The sequence below is a fragment of the Oncorhynchus mykiss genome, chromosome 3 (assembly GCF_057628025.1).
Source record: "Oncorhynchus mykiss isolate SJ-2025 chromosome 3, ASM5762802v1, whole genome shotgun sequence".
In the NCBI taxonomy this organism is placed as follows: Eukaryota; Metazoa; Chordata; class Actinopteri; order Salmoniformes; family Salmonidae; genus Oncorhynchus; species Oncorhynchus mykiss.
This window is the reverse complement of record NC_143024.1, coordinates 72,902,566-72,919,482: the sequence shown is the minus strand read 5'-3', so window position 1 is coordinate 72,919,482 and position 16,917 is coordinate 72,902,566. Positions and strand designations below refer to the sequence as shown.

General features: G+C 41.9%; 1 protein-coding gene across 3 annotated transcripts in view; it reads left to right on the top strand.

The window, feature by feature from the left end:
* The window catches only part of LOC110520312 (zinc finger protein 385B), a 125,601-nt gene that overhangs the window by 72,299 nt on the left and 36,385 nt on the right, over positions 1-16,917 (top strand). For all 3 annotated transcript variants that reach the window (XM_036974819.2, XM_090230082.1, XM_090230081.1), the window contains exons 2-3: positions 7,493-7,638; positions 16,038-16,148. In XM_036974819.2, the coding sequence (XP_036830714.2) occupies positions 7,493-7,638; positions 16,038-16,148 (257 nt within the window). The remainder of the gene's footprint in view (positions 1-7,492; positions 7,639-16,037; positions 16,149-16,917) is intronic.

Here is a 16,917-nt window from a genome sequence, read left to right as displayed (position 1 = left end):
ATTCAAATTACATCAAGAATATGCATATCCTTGCTTCGGGTTCTGAGCTACAGGCAGTTCGATTTGGGTATGTCATTTTAGAAGTAAATGGAAAAAAACGGTCCGATCCTTTTAGACAAATAAACAAATGTATTTCAAATTTAAGATTCTTCAAAGTAGCCACCCCTTGCCTCGATGACAGCTTTGCACACACTTGGAATTCTCTCAACCAGCTTCATTCAATTAACAGGTGTGCCTTGTTAAAAGTTAATTTGTGGAATTTCTTTCCTTCATATTGCGTTGTGCAATCAGTTGTGTTGTGACAAGGTAGGGGTGGTATACAGAAGATATCCCTATAGATATCCCTATAGATATCCATATTATGGCGATAACAGCTCAAATAAGCAAAGAGAAACGACAGCTATCACTTTAAGACATGAAGGTCAGTCAATGTGGAGAATTTCAAGAACTTTGAAAGTTTCTTCAAATGCAGTCGCAAAAACCATCAAGCGCTATGATGAAACTGGCTCTCATGACGACCGCCACAGGAAAGGAAGACCCAGAGTTACCTCTGCTCCACAGGATAAATTCATTAGAATTAACTGCACCTCAGATTTCAGCCCTAATAAATGCTTCACAGAGTTCAAGTAACGGACACATCTCAATATCAACTGTTCAGAGGAGACTTCGTGAATCAGGCCTTCATGGTCAAATTGCTGCAAAGAAACCACTATTAAAGGACACCAATAATAACAAGAGACTTGCTTGGGTCAAGAAACACGAGCAATGGACATTAGATCGGTGGAAATCTGTCCTTTGGTCTGATGAGTCCAAATTTGAGATTTGGGGTTCCAACCGCCAAGTCTTTGTGAGACGCTGAGTATGTGAACGGAGGATCTCTTCATGTGTGGTTCCCACCGTGAAGCATGGAGGAGGAGGAGTGATGGTATGGGGGTGATTTGCTGGTTACACTGTCAGTGATTTATTTAGAATTCAAGGCACACTTAACCAGCATGGCTACCACAGCATTCTGCATACAGTTTGCGCATAGTGGGGCTAACGTTTGTTTTTCAACAGGACAATGACCCCACACACCTCCAGGCTGTGTAAGGGCTATTTGACCAAGAAGGAGAGTGATGGAGTGTTGCATCAGATGACCTAACCTCCACAATACTCGAACTCAACCCAATTGAGATGGTTTGGGATGAGTTGGACCGCATTGTGAAGGAAAAGCAGCCAACAAGTGCTCAGCATATGTGGGTACTCCTTCAAGACTGTTGGAAAAGCATTCCAGGTGAAGCTGGTTGAGAGAATGCCAAGAGTGTGCAAAGCTGTCATCAAGGCAAAGGGTGGCTACTTTGAAGAATCTCAAATCTCAAATATATTTTGATTTCTTAACACTTTTTTGTTTACTACTTGATTCCATATGTGTTATTTCATAGTTTTGATGTCTTCACTATTATTCTACATTGTATAAAATAGCAAAAAGTAAAGAAAAACCCTTGAATGAATAGGTGTGTCAAAACTTTTTACTGATACTGTATATAGAGACCACTGGCTGTCACTGGTGTTCACCACTGGTTGCTCGGTAATTATTTTGGTTGTTGGCTATTTGTGGCAGTCTCTCATCATTGTTTTTCTGTGGAGAAAAGGCTGCTGATTTACCCCCCAAAATTAAGCTTGTGTTTCAAAGTAAATATCAACAACTAAGAATACTATCCTCTCAAGGCTAGGGGGTGGTATTTTCACGTACGGATGAAAAGTGTGCCCAAAGTAAACTGCCCGCTACTCAGGTACAGAAGCTAGGATATGCATATTATTAGTGGATTTTGATAGAAAACACTCTGACGTTTCTAAAACTGTTTGAATGATGTCTGTGAGTATAACGGAACTTATTTGGCAGGCTTATTTTTGAGGTCACTCTCTTTTCAATGGGATTTCTATGTGTATCTAGATTATTAAGTCACTTGCTTGCAGTTCCTATCGCTTCCACTGGATGTCAACAGTCTTAAGAAATTGGTTGATGTTTTTCCTTTGAGAAATTAAGAGGTAGGGCTGTTCAGAACGAGGGTCGAGTCTACTGTACTGTTGTGATTGGTGCGCACGACCTGAAAGCTCACTCCACAATGTTTTTATCCGCTATTGAACGCAGTTTATCCCGTCTTAAATTTGATTGATTATTTACGTCAAAAAATACCTAAAGTTGTATTAGGAAAGTTGTTTGAAATGTTTGGACAAAGATTACAGGTAATTTATTAGATATTTTGTAGTTGTGTTGCGTGGGTTGGAACCGGTGTTTTTGTGGATCAAACCCGCCATATAAATGGACATTTTGGAGATATAACGACGAAATTAATCGAACAAAAGGACCATTTGTGATGTTTGTAGGACATATTGTAGTGCCAACAGAAGACGCTCTTCAAAGGTAAGGCATGAATTATATCGTTATTTATGAGTTTTGTGTCGTGCCTGGCGGGATGAAATATGATTGTCTGTGTTTGTGTGAAGTGGTGCTGTCCTCAGATAATCGCATGGTATGCTTTCGCCGTAAAACCTTTTTCAAATCTGACACAGTGGCTGGATTAACAAGAAGTTCAGCTTTATTTTGACATATTGCATGTGTAATTTAAAAAATCTAAAATATTTACAATTCTGTAGTTTGAATTTGGCGCCCTGCACTTTCACTGGATGTTGGTCAGGTGGGACGGTAGTGTCCCATCTAGCCTAGAGAGGTTAACAAGTGTTTAAAATTCTCCACTTATGAGCTCGCTGGTATTTAATAACCATCGGCAGTACAGTTTCCCAGGTAACAGGGCTGTCTGTATTCATTCTGTATTCTGAATATTGATGAGTTATTTTGAAGGGACGTGAGTTCTACAGCAATAGTCAATATTTATCTTGTCTCGAGTACATCTCTTTCAAATGATATTCTAATGCTTAGAACTACAGAACCTGGGAAATTGGACAACCATGCAAACATATTTACGGTACATATGATTTGGATACGTTGAATTCTCGTCGGTTATTGTCACAGCCGTGTATATTCCCCCTCAAGCCGATACCACGACGGCCCTCAAGGAACTCCACTGGACTATGCAAACTGGAATCCATATATCCTGAGGCTGCATTTATTGGAGCTGGGGATTTAAAAATTTGAGAACAAGGCTACCTAAATTCTATCAGCATATTGATGGTAGTACCCGGGCTGGCAAAACACTGGGTCACTGCTACTCTAACTTCCGCTATGTTACGCGGGGAGGAGTAGGTGAACCCAAATGCAGACTCAGACGACTAGACAAGGATAGGTAACCAATGTATTTATTTAAAAGCAGGAGAGGAGATGGGATGCAGTCCAGGGGAATCTTAGGCGGGCAGTAGGGAATCCGGACTGAGGCTGAGGGAAAGGAGATTAGGAACTGGAGAAGCAGGTCTGGAGCGGAATCCAATGAAGCAGTAGAGCGTGGATTCAGGGCAGGGAAGCAGGACTGAGGAGACAAGAGACTGGAGACAGGTACCAGAGAGCAGACGGGACTGTAGCGGAGAGAAAAATAAGTGTGGGGCTAGGGAAAAAAGGCACAACAGGAAAACAAAATCTATGCAGCAATAAACAGCTAGAAATGCAGACTGACTGAGTAGAGGCTACGATCTGGCAGCATGGAAGTGGCAGAGCTGAGTATTTGTAGGGTTCTTGATTATGGAACAGGTTGCAGCTGGTGGGAATCTGTTCTGCTTCCAGCACACCTGTCTCCACTCACACAATCACATGCACACAGAGAGAGAGAGAGAGAGAGAGAGAGAGAGAGAGAGAGAGAGAGAGAGAGAGAGAGAGAGAGAGAGAGAGAGAGAGAGAGAGCACTGGGGTGTGGAGGCAGGTTAGGGAGGTCCAGTATAGGGGCGTGGCAGGAGCAGATGTAACACGCGATGGATACAAGGCCCTCCTTTGCCCTCCGTTCGGCAAATCTGACCACAATTCCATTTTGTTTCTCCCCTCCCATAGGCAGAAACTCAAACAGGATGTATCCGTGACAAGGACCATTCAACGCTGGTCTAACCAATCGGAATCAACGCTTCAAGATGATTTTTATCACGCGTATTGTGTGTAGATTGATGAGGGGGAAAAAACAATTTAATCAATTTTAGAATAAGGCTGTAATGTAACAAATGTGGAAAAAGTCAAGTGGTCTGAATACATTTCGATGGCACTGTATATCTATTACATTGTGTTTTCAGATCTATAAAATGTTCATAACGACATGTGTTTGTTCTCATAAGAAAGAAATCAACAAGTGTTATTGGAACAGTGCCATGTTCTTTTGTTGCTTTGTTGTTGCTGGTACGGCTTTGTAAACGTTAGCTCCAAAAACATCACTGCTATGAACTGGGGTGCCTGTTTCAAAGGTCTCGCATGTGTTTCTCATCAGTCTTTATTATGGGTTAACAAAATAACCATGTTTGAGTCATCAGCACAGATAAAAAATCTGTTTTCGCTTCCAAAGATACACGTTTTCGTTGTGCTAAGTCATTAAGATGGGTATCTGTACAAGTTCAGACTTATGCAATAAATAATAATAAATAGCAATAAAACCAACCCATGAATTTTAACACTGAAAGTCAACCGTTTATACAATTTCTTCCTGGGAAAAGGGATTTCATCCTTTACTGTTTCATGGCATCAGACATAGTATTCTACCCAATCTTTTTAATTTGTTGTGGTGTTGGATTCAAGTGAAGTAAACTACAGAATGTGTGGACATCAGTGATTTAAGGACATAACAAGTGCATGTGCCACAGCGTAGAAGGCCTTATTGAAGAGGTTTCATTTTGACAATGAGAAGCCTATGGCATGAAGTTGGACAAGCCAGTCTGGACAAAATGTTTGAGATTATTTACTTTTATATCACATGAGCAAAGCATGAGTTACTGATTGTCTGATGCTAATGTTTATTGGTGTCTTGGTCTTGGGATGATATGATCACACATGATATTATACATTTTTTCTTTCATAATATTGGGGGTCGGTTGCCAATGTAAGATGTCTGTTCTCGTGCTCATGCAGTTATAATGAATTGGCAGCCGACACATTGACGGCAGACACATACAAATCGAATTACAAACTAAATTCCAAACAATTTCACTCCTGTCAACACTGGAAATATCTACACAAAGAGGTTCTAACCATCTGTCTTCTATGACAACATGATCACAAGACAGGTTATCTTTTCCAGTACAGATTGCAGTATTACATTACATCTCTATATACTGTACAATATAAAGTCAAGACCCTCAGTAGATCTTTATCTCCATGTTAAACATTGGTTTCATCACAGTGATCTCCTGCATAGCTTTATTAAATCACAATGTCTCTTGATGGATGATCTAATTTCTATGAAATTAGCTGGAAGAGTTTCCCTGCCGTGTCAGCTACTAACACAGATGTCGTAGATAGACATGTTATACTCTCTTGGCGTTGTACACAGTATGATTAAGTATTTTTTAGTTTTTTATTTAACCTTTATTTAACGAGGCAAGTCAGTTAAGAACAAATTCTTATTTACAATGGCGCCCCACCCCAGCCAAACCTGGACGACGCTGGGCCAATTGTGCGCCGCCCTATGGGACTTCCAATCATGGCTGGATGTGATGCAGCCTGGATTTGAACCAGGGACTGTAGTGACACCTCTTGCACTGAGATACAGTGCCTTAGATACAGTGCAACTGTGCCACTCAGGAGAATGAAGGGAGATTGGAAGCAATAGCTTGATTTTGTTCTCCTTTTTGAAAAATGTTGTTCCTTTTGAATATCTGACAATAATATTAGCACCTATTTGTTGGTGTGTGTGTGTGTGTGTGTCTGTGTGTGTGTGAATGAGTGCTTGTGTGTGTGTGCGTGCATGCTTGCGTGTGTGTGTCAGCACTCAGATGTCTGCTTGTGGGTTTCCGAGAATTAAATATTGTTGCTCATCCTCTCACCTGCTATTAAATCTCTCCTGAGATGAGCTCCTGTACACATACACACAAACACACACACACACACACACACACACACACACACACACACACACACACACACACACACACACCAACAAACATGCATAATATGCAGTGAAGACGGAGAGAAGAGCACTTTGAATTCTGTGTGGATTATCTACTGTAGTTAAGATCATTCTTTATTTTGGTCTGGGATCAATAGACTTTCTTTGGCCATTAAGCTTTTATATAGTATAATACATACAGTATGAAAGTCTGAAGTAAACCAGCAATAACATTTATTTCACTTTGACATATATAAAGTAGAAATATGCAGATATAACTATGTTACCAATGAACTGCCTTGTATCAGGTATGATCTGTTTATGGTCTGGACAGGATTACAGATGAGGGTATCAGTGTGTATATAATACTATTATTATAAGTGGCAGACAGAAAGCCGTAATGATAAAGGCTTATATACCCCTTTATGGGAGAATAATCTAGGTTATTATAGGTTCTATTCTATGTTCATTGTGAGGTTAACTTTGAGTTCTGTGAGGGAGCAGGATATAACTAGCCTGCTGTGTGATTTATCAGGTAAGCAGCAGAGTTTAGTTGGGAATGATGTTGTAAATTCTGAATAAACCCCCTGCAGGTGTACATCTGCAGCATCCTCTCTCACAGAGCCCAGGATAATGCAGGCAGGCATTAGGCAGTTCACAGAGCCCAGGATAATGCAGGCAGGCATTAGGCAGTTCACAGAGCCCTGGATAATGCAGGCAGGCATTAGGCAGTTCACAGAGCCCTGGATAATGCAGGCAGGCATTAGGCAGTTCACAGAGCCCGGGATAATGCAGGCAGGCATTAGGCAGTTCACAGAGCCGTGCTCTCAGCCCCAACCTCTTTCCCCAGCCAGCCCCATCCCAAGCAAGCCCCAGCCCCAGCTCGAGCTCGCTGCTCTAGCCCTATTTCCATTCCCATCCTATGCCCCAGATCATCTCCCCAGTCCCAGACTCATAATTATTCTCCTAGATCCATCCCTTTACACCAACATACTACCCCATTCCTCCAGCCTACCTGCAGGGTGACTCACATCACACCATACCATGTCCATACACACGCACACCAACTTCAAATAGGTGCTCATATTCTTGTCACATTCACACCACTTCTTAGCCTTGCCTATGAGACAGTGGAGATGTTGGTTCTGCTTCATTTAAGACATGATGAGTTACTTTCCACTATTCTCTGCCACAGCGCTCCCCACAGCCACAGTGTGCTGCTCTTTTCTCTGCATGTTAGCTTCTTATGTATGTCATGTATAGAAGCCCTGCATCCCACCACCCTCAAATGTGTTAATGTTTCTCTCTCTCCGTTTTTCCCTTTACCCACACTCTTTCTCTCTCCCTCTCTTTCCATTTCTCTGTCCCTCTCTCTCTCCTCTCACTCTCCATGTTTCTCTCCATCTATCTCCCTATTCATCTCTCTGTCTTATCTCTCTCCATTTCCCTCTCTTTCTCTCGCCATCTCTCCATCTCCACAGGAAGTTCATGCCATAGCAACACGCTGCCTGCGCTGGTGCGGACTCCGTCTCTGATGATGCAGTCCACTCTGGATATGAAACCCTTTATGCCCTTCCACCAAGTGGACACGTCCTCTGCTGTGGGACTCTTCCCTAATTTTAACACGGTAAGAAATCGCTGCTTTCATTTCTTGTAAGTAATGCTTGCCCGAGCCAGAATGTCCCATAGGACAGGAGACCATCTCCTGTTTCTGTAGTGTGAGGCAGATTGATGCACCCCCTGGATGCTTGTCCTTTCATCTTGTGTACTTGTAGTTTATTGATCTTAGATTTCAGTGTTCTTGCTTGAATCCTAAGAATCTTAACGGCAAATGCACAACAGAAGTGTGAGTGAGACAGAATGAGAGAGAGAAAGAAGGAAAGAGAGAGAGAAAGCACTGCAGTCCACCGTCAAGGCATCGATTTCACAAAAATCGATTCTTTCTTTTATCTTGCCAAAAATACATCTCACTTTGACAGTTGATGTGGCAGGTGGAAATATGACATATCCTGAAAAATCGACTGAGAAAGTTAGAGAAAAAAAGGTGCTATTTAGAACCTAAAAGGGTTCTTCAGCTGAACCCTTTCCCCAGAGGGTTCTACATGGAACCAAAAAGAGTTCTACCTGAAACCAAAAAGGGTTCTCCTATGGGGACAGCCAAAGAACCCTTTTTGAACCCTATTTCCATTCTATTTATATGTCTTCTCCAACCTGCAGAGTCAGACAGAACACTGTTTTGATGAGAGGGACTGAAAGGCAGGCAAGAGGACTCGCCAGCTAATGCCTGTGTTCCCAGACCTGCCATGGACCGATGTGACAACACTCTTTAGCAAAGTTAGTGAGATCTTCGCCTGTGGTCACGGCAAACTGTCAGGAACACTCTGCCTCACAGCGCTGGTCTCCAGCTCAGACCTGGATTTGAACACTACTCTAAATCATTTAAAATACTCTATCTGTGCTTGATTGAGGCTGGCTGATTCCATAGAACCAAAAGAAACATATGAAACATCCCAAACCTGTCCACCAGACAAGGCTAGAGCAAACACACAATAGTATTTGAAAGATTTGTAATATTATTTGAACCCAGGTCTTGCTTCAGTTTATCTCAGCACAGTCCAGCGTGTTTCCACTAGCTGAGACAGACCCATCTAAACTTGACATAATGGCTCTACTGCTGTCGTTGGCTATTAAGCGGTAGTGCACTGAGTTGATGAGTTCATGTTGGTGGGAGTGATGTTGATTATTCAGTGTGACTATAATGATGACACCAACATGAAATATTTTCCACAAGTTATTCCAGGGACATTTATTTTTCAAGACATTTCGAAGAAAAAACTAATTGCAAAATATAACACAGTGATGGTGTCCCATATGGCATTTTGTTCCCTATAAAGTGCACAACTTTTTAACCAGGGCCCACAATGCTCTGGTCAAAATAAGTGCACTATATAGGCAATGTCATGCCATTTACGCTACCATCTTTCATCCTCCTGTTTGCCATTAGCTTTACTGTAGCCAAGTTCTGTTCCCTTTTACAGACAGCTATTCAGCCCAAGATATTTACAGCACACGTGCTGTTGGCGGTAGCCTATTCTGTGTAAACAAAAGTGATTTGACAAGCATGAGCTCTCAGGGTAGATGAAAAAAGGTTTTCAATTTTTCCCAGTGTAATGAATAGTATACGATACAAAGTGACAGAACAGAACAGAAACACAAGTATTTAGAATGCGTTTTGTTTATTGAGTGTTCTGCTGAGGTTTTGTCTGGTTGGAAACAATGGGAAGACACTAGAAAACCACAGTGACAACAAAACAACAATATGCTCCAAAGCCTGACTATGACATTAGAATTTGAGCTATAGTCTCACTGAGGCTCTTTTCCGTATTCTGCCTTTCAGAAGTATGATTACTACACCCTAGGTTCCCTCTTGAAAGGGCTACAGTAATTTCCTGGTCCCAGATCTGTTTGTGCTGTCTTGCCAACTTCTATGGTCATTGTCACACCAAGCACAATGACATAGGCATTGGTGAGACAGTACAAACAGATCTGGGACCAGGCTACTACAGCACAGAATATAAAGGCTTTTCCTGTCCAGGCATTGGATAAGGTTTCGTCCCAAATGGCACCCAATTCCCCATGTAGTGCACTACTTTTGACCAGAGCCCTATGGGTTCTGGTCAAAAGTAGTGCACTGTCAATGGAATAGGGTGCAATTTGTGAAGCAGAATCATGTTTATTTTGGTCATGTCACCGAGCGGGTGTCTATTTATAATTAGTGTCTGTACCAATCAACTCAGCGTGAAGAACAGTGAGGCTCCACACAAAAATACACTCAGACACGAACCCATACATGTGCGAACACAAACATCAAATGTGCTCTATAACCCAATCCAGACAGGCTGTTATTAGCACCATTGGGATAAACAGGTTCAATTCTAATTCTGTAACATTGTTTAAATACAGGAACTGTATCAAGTGCTGCATGCATTAGACTGATCCCCGATCTGTTTGTACTATCTTGCCAACTCATTAAACATGGCAATGACCATAAGGAGTTGACAGGACAGGTGTAGCATACAGACCTCCTACAGGACATTCCAAGTCATACTGGTAATAGAAGGAATGGAGGTTAACAGTGGTGGACAGATCTCTCTCAATGTTTCCAAAAAAATAAAACATTTAGTATAAAATAAATGTTTTGCTTCCAGCAGCCTTTAGGGTTCTGTTGTTAAAAGAGATTTATTTTCATATCGTAAACCTTTTATTGAGGAGGGAGTATGGTGTTGGAACATATCCAGGGTGATTTCTTCATTGTTGCCGCATCACTGTTCTGTTCTGTAGTAACTGTACTACTGTGTGTTCTGAATCAATAAACCTGTTGAGAACAAACCGCTCTGCGGGTGTCAGAAACTCAGTGTTTTCAGGAATACAAAACCTACAGATGGTGAATCGATGTCTTTGTTTACCTCTGCAGCTGCTTTCATTATATAATCCATGAAACACAATATTTAGGCTACTGAAAGAAAAACTGGCAAGTGGGAAAAGTTTCTGCACATTTCATCAGATGCAATTTCTTTGTTTTAATTTGCTGAGCTTTCAGTCTGTGATTACCTTCATCAGAGAAGGTGCACTTGGTAAGAGACACGTCAACCACAATGAATTAGTGCATTTTCTTTCCCACACTAAGTCTGATCCTCAGTCTTAGTTTGTCAGGCCTGTGACACTGGCACAACGAGTGCCTTATCGACATGCTGAATTGATTATTATTTATGATAGCATACTGTATCTACTCTACACTATAGTATGTTTTATACCTGCTGTATGTGATAGAGTGAGAGGGGTTGCGTGCTGTAGGAAGATGTTTGGTGGTGGCACTGATGCAGTGTTTTTATTGCCTGTGCTATATTGGTCCGCTTTTTTGTTTGTTTATTAATTGTAAAATAAAATATTCCCATTTTTCCCGCAGCTATGGTTGTGAGGTTTATTAGTTAACCATTTGTTTACCAGGAGTGATTTCCTATTATTTGCGTTGATGTGGTGAACAAGGGATGACAACAAGGTGTAATTGAAATTCCTTGGACAGTGACAGCCATCTGAACAGCCTGGCTCTGGCCTTGCCTGCCTGCCCTTACCCCTGCCGCTCTCTCTGCCTGCTTATCACTGGAATGTAATTATCAGTCACTGAATGATAGATAAAGTCACTTTTCTAGGGTTGTGTTGTTGTAATGTGGTATGGTGTTGTGGTGTGAGTAGAGCAGTGGCGGTCATGAAATTTGTCAGACAGTTATTGTCATGCAAATTACTGCCGGTCTCATTGTAATTGCCCGTTAATTAACACAAACATGTTTAGCATCTCCAGGCCTCCACGCATACAAGCCACAGATGTGTGCCTTTGGAACATCTACAGTACATTTTAAAAAGTATAATACACCATCACAATAAATCCATAATTTATTTTAGGCATGTCTAAAGAAACAATATGATATGAAGAAAATGTATTTCAGATTAACCGAATATGAGTCGGCCTACTGTATGTTATCTGGCTGTATGCCATGCCATAGGCTGTACATTAAAACAAGTAAACCAGGCAAGTCAGTTAAGAACAAATTCTTATTTACAATGACGTCCTACACTGGCCAAACCCAGATGACGCTGGGCCAATTGAGCGCCGCCCTATGGGACTCCCAATCATGGCCCGTGGATTCAAACCAGGGTGTCTGTAGTGACGCCTCTAGCACTAAGACGACCATGCCCCAGGACTACCTGACATGATGACTCCTTGCTGTCCCCAGTCCACCTGACCGTGCTGCTGCTCCAGTTTCAACTGTTCTGCCTTATTATTATTCGACCATGCTGGTCATTTATGAACATTTGAACATCTTGGCCATGTTCTGTTATAATCTCCACCCGGCACAGCCAGAAGAGAACTGGCCATCCCACATATGCTCTCTCTAATTCTCTCTTTCTTTCTCTCTCTCGGAGGACCTGAGCCCTAGGACCATGCCCCAGGAATACCTGACATGATGACTCCTTGCTGTCCCCAGTCAACCTGACCGTGCTGCTGCTCCAGTTTCAACTGTTCTGCCTTATTATTATTCGACCATGCTGGTCATTTATGAACATTTGAACATCTTGGCCATGTTCTGTTATAATCTCCACCCGGCACAGCCAGAAGAGGACTGGCCACCCCACATAGCCTGGTTCCTCTCTAGGTTTCTTCCTAGGTTTTGGCCTTTCGAGGGAGTTTTTCCTAGCCACCGTGCTTCTACACCTGCATTGCTTGCTGTTTGGGGTTTTAGGCTGGGTTTCTGTACAGCACTTTGAGATATCAGCTGATGTACGAAGGGCTATATAAATAAATTTGATTTGATTTGATTTGACTCGTATAGCTAATGGAGGCCACTTTCCTGCAGTTTAAATCATGCCTGTGAGGCTACACCGGTTTTATACCTGAGCAGCTGAGCAATAAATATAGTAAGAGCTGGGATCCTCCTCTTTGCATATACTGTAGAAATGTCTGGGCTTATAAGAACACTTATTTCACTTCACGCATCAACCACTTTTTGAGGAGCATGCAGCCTCTCGCTGTGCGACAGGTGATATTCCACCCAACTCTGTATGGCAGGTGCTCTCCAACCCTGTTCCAGCAGCTACCCAGTGCTTGCTTTGGGAAACCAAGTGAAATATATATTTTATTAAACTGGCCCCTATCTTTGCGCGCTCGAGAAAGGAATGAATGGGAGAGAGGAGATTGATATAAGAATTCCCTATTACTTGGCTATTCAAAATCAAATACAAATTCACTATAATTGTAGGCTAAATCCGTAAGGTGACGTGCACAATCAATGAACCAACAGCATTGCCTAGGCCTATGCGTTCTCTCCCAGACTCATGGATAGAAAGCATAGCATAAGGTAACCAGTCCCAGTCTATCCAGTATGCATAATAATGCAGTCCACACTCAAAGGCTTCTGCATTGCTTGCTGTTTGGGGTTTTAGGCTGGGTTTCTATATAGCACTTTGTGACATTGGCTGATGTAAAAAGGGCTTCATAAATACATTTGATTGATTGAAAGGCGATTACTTGAATTTGTTTAATTTTAGAGTATAGACTAGACCAATTATGTACCAAAGACATCTCAAATAATTTAAAAAAAAGGTTTGTTTTCTGACATATGTGGGTAGGCTATTAGGCTATATATTGTATAATGGCACAATCATTATTATTATACTTTTTAACATTTTTAATCGGGCTTGGGCTCATATATATGCGAATGCATAAAAAATGCACAGCTGGAAGGTATACAAGCAGGCATACAAACAGCAGGCAAACAATTAGCTTTGATCTACTCAGAAGAATCAAAAGCAGGTGTATTTATGACCCTGGAGAGAGAACAGGGTGCATATAGCTCAGACCCCACATGCAACACGCACTCTCTCTCTCTCCAAACTGGAAATCCCTCATGAACTCCAGGAACTTCTTATTTTTGTTTCTTCAACTATATAATGGATTTAGCCCCTGCCTGACTCATGTCTTTTCATGTCTCTAATTGGATAGAATAACTAATGGCATAGATAGAATGGTAGACTAACGGACTCTCTGGCCAAGAACGACTTGCATCTCGACAGATTTTTGAATCTGTTCTCTCTTCTGTATAATCCAGATTTCATAATATTCTATGTGAGCTAGCAAGAGGTAGGAGAGAGAGCATCAAATACAATGCATTTGGAAAGTATTCAGACCCCTTGACTTTTTCCACAAATAGTTTTTCCCCCCTCATCAAGCTACACACAATACCCGGTAATGACGAAGCAAAAACAGGTTTTTAGAAATGTTTGCATATTTGCACATCACGTTCAAGTCCGGGCTCTGGCTGGGCCACTCAAGGACATTCAGATTTGTCCCCAAGCCACTCTTGCGTTGTCTTGACTGTGTACTTAGGGATGTTGTCCTGTTGAAGGTGAACCTTCGCCCCAGTCTGAGGTCCTGAGCATCCACACAGCATGATGCTGACACCATCATGCTTCACCGTAGGGATGGTGCCAGGTTTCCTCCAGATGTGACGCTTGGCGTTCAGGCCAAAGAGTTCAATCTTGGTTTCATCAGACCAGCGAATCTTGTTTCTCATGGTCTGAGAGTCCTTTAGGTGCCTTTTGGAAAACTCCAAGCGGGCTGTCATGTGCCTTTTACTGAGGAGTGGATTTCCATCTGGCCAGGTCCGTGGGGCGACGCACAATTGGCCTAGCGTCGTCCGGGTTAGGGAGGGATTGGTCGGTAGGGATCTCCTTGTCTCATCGCGCACCAGCGACTCCTGTGGCGGGCCGGGCGCAGTGCGCGCTAGCCAAGGTTGCCAGGTGCACGGTGTAGCCTCCGACACATTGGTGCGGCTGGCTTCCGGGTTGGATGCGCACTGTGTTAAGAAGCAGTACGGCTGGTTGGGTTGTGTATCGGAGGACGCATGACATTCAGTCTTCGTCTCTCCCGAGCCCGTACGGGAGTTGTAGCAATGAGACAAGATAGTAGCTACTACAACAATTGGATACCACAGAATTGGGGAGAAAAATAGGTAAAAAAAATGTGTTTAATTAAAAAAATGAAGAATATATACATAAGTATATGGATGAGCAATGACAGAGCGGCATAGGCAAGATGCAATTGATGGTATAAAATACAGTACCATATATACTGTACATATGACATGAGTAATGCAAGACATGGAAACATTATTAAAGTGGCATTATTAACATGACTAGTGATCCATTTATTAAAGTGGCCAATGACTTCAAGTCTGTATGTAGGCAGCAGCCTCTCTATGTTAGTGATGGCTGTTTAACAGTCTGATGGCCTTGAGATAGAAGCTGTTTTTCAGTCTCTCGGTCCCAGCTTTGATGCACCCGTACTGACCTCGCCTTCTGGGTGGTAGCGGGGTGAAAAGGCAGTGGCTTGGGTGGTTGTTGTTCTTGATGATCTTCTTGGCCTTCCTGTGACATCAGGTGCTGTAGGTGTCCTGCCGTACCAGGCGGTGATACAGCCTTACAGGATGCTCTCAATTGTGCACCTGTAAAAGTTTGGGAGGGTTTTAGGTGACAAGCCAAATTTATTCAGCCTCTTGAGGTTGAGTAGGCACTGTTGCACCTTCTTCACCACACTGTCTGTGTGGGAGGACCATTTCAGTCCTCCCTGACCATGGCCCTTCTCCCACGATTGCTCAGTCTGGCTGGGCAGCCAGCTCTAGGAAGAGTCTTGGTGTTTCCAAACTTCTTCCATTTAAGAATGATGGAGGCCACTGTGTTCATGGGGACCTTCAATGCAGCAGAAATTTGTTAGTACCCTTCCCCAGATCTGTGCCTCGACACAATCCTGTCTCAGAGCTTCTTCGATCTCATGGTTGGGTTTTTGCTCTGACATGCACTGTCAACTGTGGGACCTTATATAGAGGGGTGGGTGCCTTTCCAAATCATGTCCAATCAATTGAATTTACCACAGGTAATAAAGTTAAAGTTGTGGAAACATCTCAAGGATGGAAACAAGATGCACCTGAGGTCAATTTCTAGTCTCATAGCAAAAGTTCTGAATACTTATGTAAAAAATGTATTTCTGTTTTTTATTTTTAATGCATTTGCTAAAAAAAAATACAAATATTTGTTGTTATTGTGGGCTATTGTGTATAGATTGCTGAGGAGTTGTTTTTATTTAATCAATTTTAGAATAAGGCTGTAATGTAACAAAATGTGGAAAAAGTCAAGGGGTCTGAATACTTTTCGAAGGCACTGTATGTCTTTAACACCTTTCTCTGTAGATGAGCGTCACTGGGTAGTGAACACTACCAGGCTACCATCTGTCCTCCTTCAAGGTGTTCACTCTCCACTGATCTTGGGGTGCTGCTCGTCTGTGGAAGCCAGCTAATGTGTTAGTTAGATGGAAGAGAGCTCACTATCTCTCTCTCTCTCTCTATCTCTCACTCTCTATCTCTCCAGTGTCGGTTCGACACTTCACAGTTGCACTCCTGTCTTCTTGTCTTCCAGATGGATCCCGTGCAGAAAGCCGTAATAAACCACACATTTGGGGTCCCCATCCCTCTGAAGAAAAAACAAGTGATTTCCTGTAACATCTGTCAACTACGCTTCAACTCAGATGTAAGTACAGAACAAGACACCCTCTGGAAGAGAGACAGTGTGATAACGTGTAAATATGTACAGTACGTCATTCTTTATTTTGTATCTTTTTCTTGTAGAAAAATGTACTAATACGTTCAGGAGAAAGTGATTCAATATGTGATAAAATGATTCATACAGTATAGAGTAGTAGTAAAAAGCATTCAGATGAAATATTACATTCAAACAGGATCAACCCCATGAAAAAGACTTCTTACTTAAAGGGATAGTTCATCCAAATTACAAAATGACACATTGGTTTCCTTACCATGTAAGGAGTCTATTGTATGACAGCAATCCATTATTTGGTTTAGTTTCCCTGACACATCCCATTCAAGTCATGGTACCAGTATTAGCATTTTTTGCGCATCATGTCCACATCATCCGAAAGTATCTAAAATTTAATGTGAAGCTCAACAAATATAAGTTACTTTGTTGAGCTTCACAGTTAATTTTAGATACTTTCGGATGATTTTAACATGATGCGCGAAAAGTGGTAATATCAGTACCATAACTTGAATGGGATTTGTGCCACAAATGCTAAAACATTAGAATGGATTGCTGTCATACCTTGTCCATAGACTGCTTACAGGGTGAGGAAACCAATGTGTCATTTTGTCATTTGGGTGAACTATCCCTTTAAACATAAGTGAAGGCATATCTTCAGCCTAATTAAGTCAGACATACTGTATATAAATATCTGAGATTTTGAATAATAAATAATGTACTGTAATGTAGTGTATATTCTTTG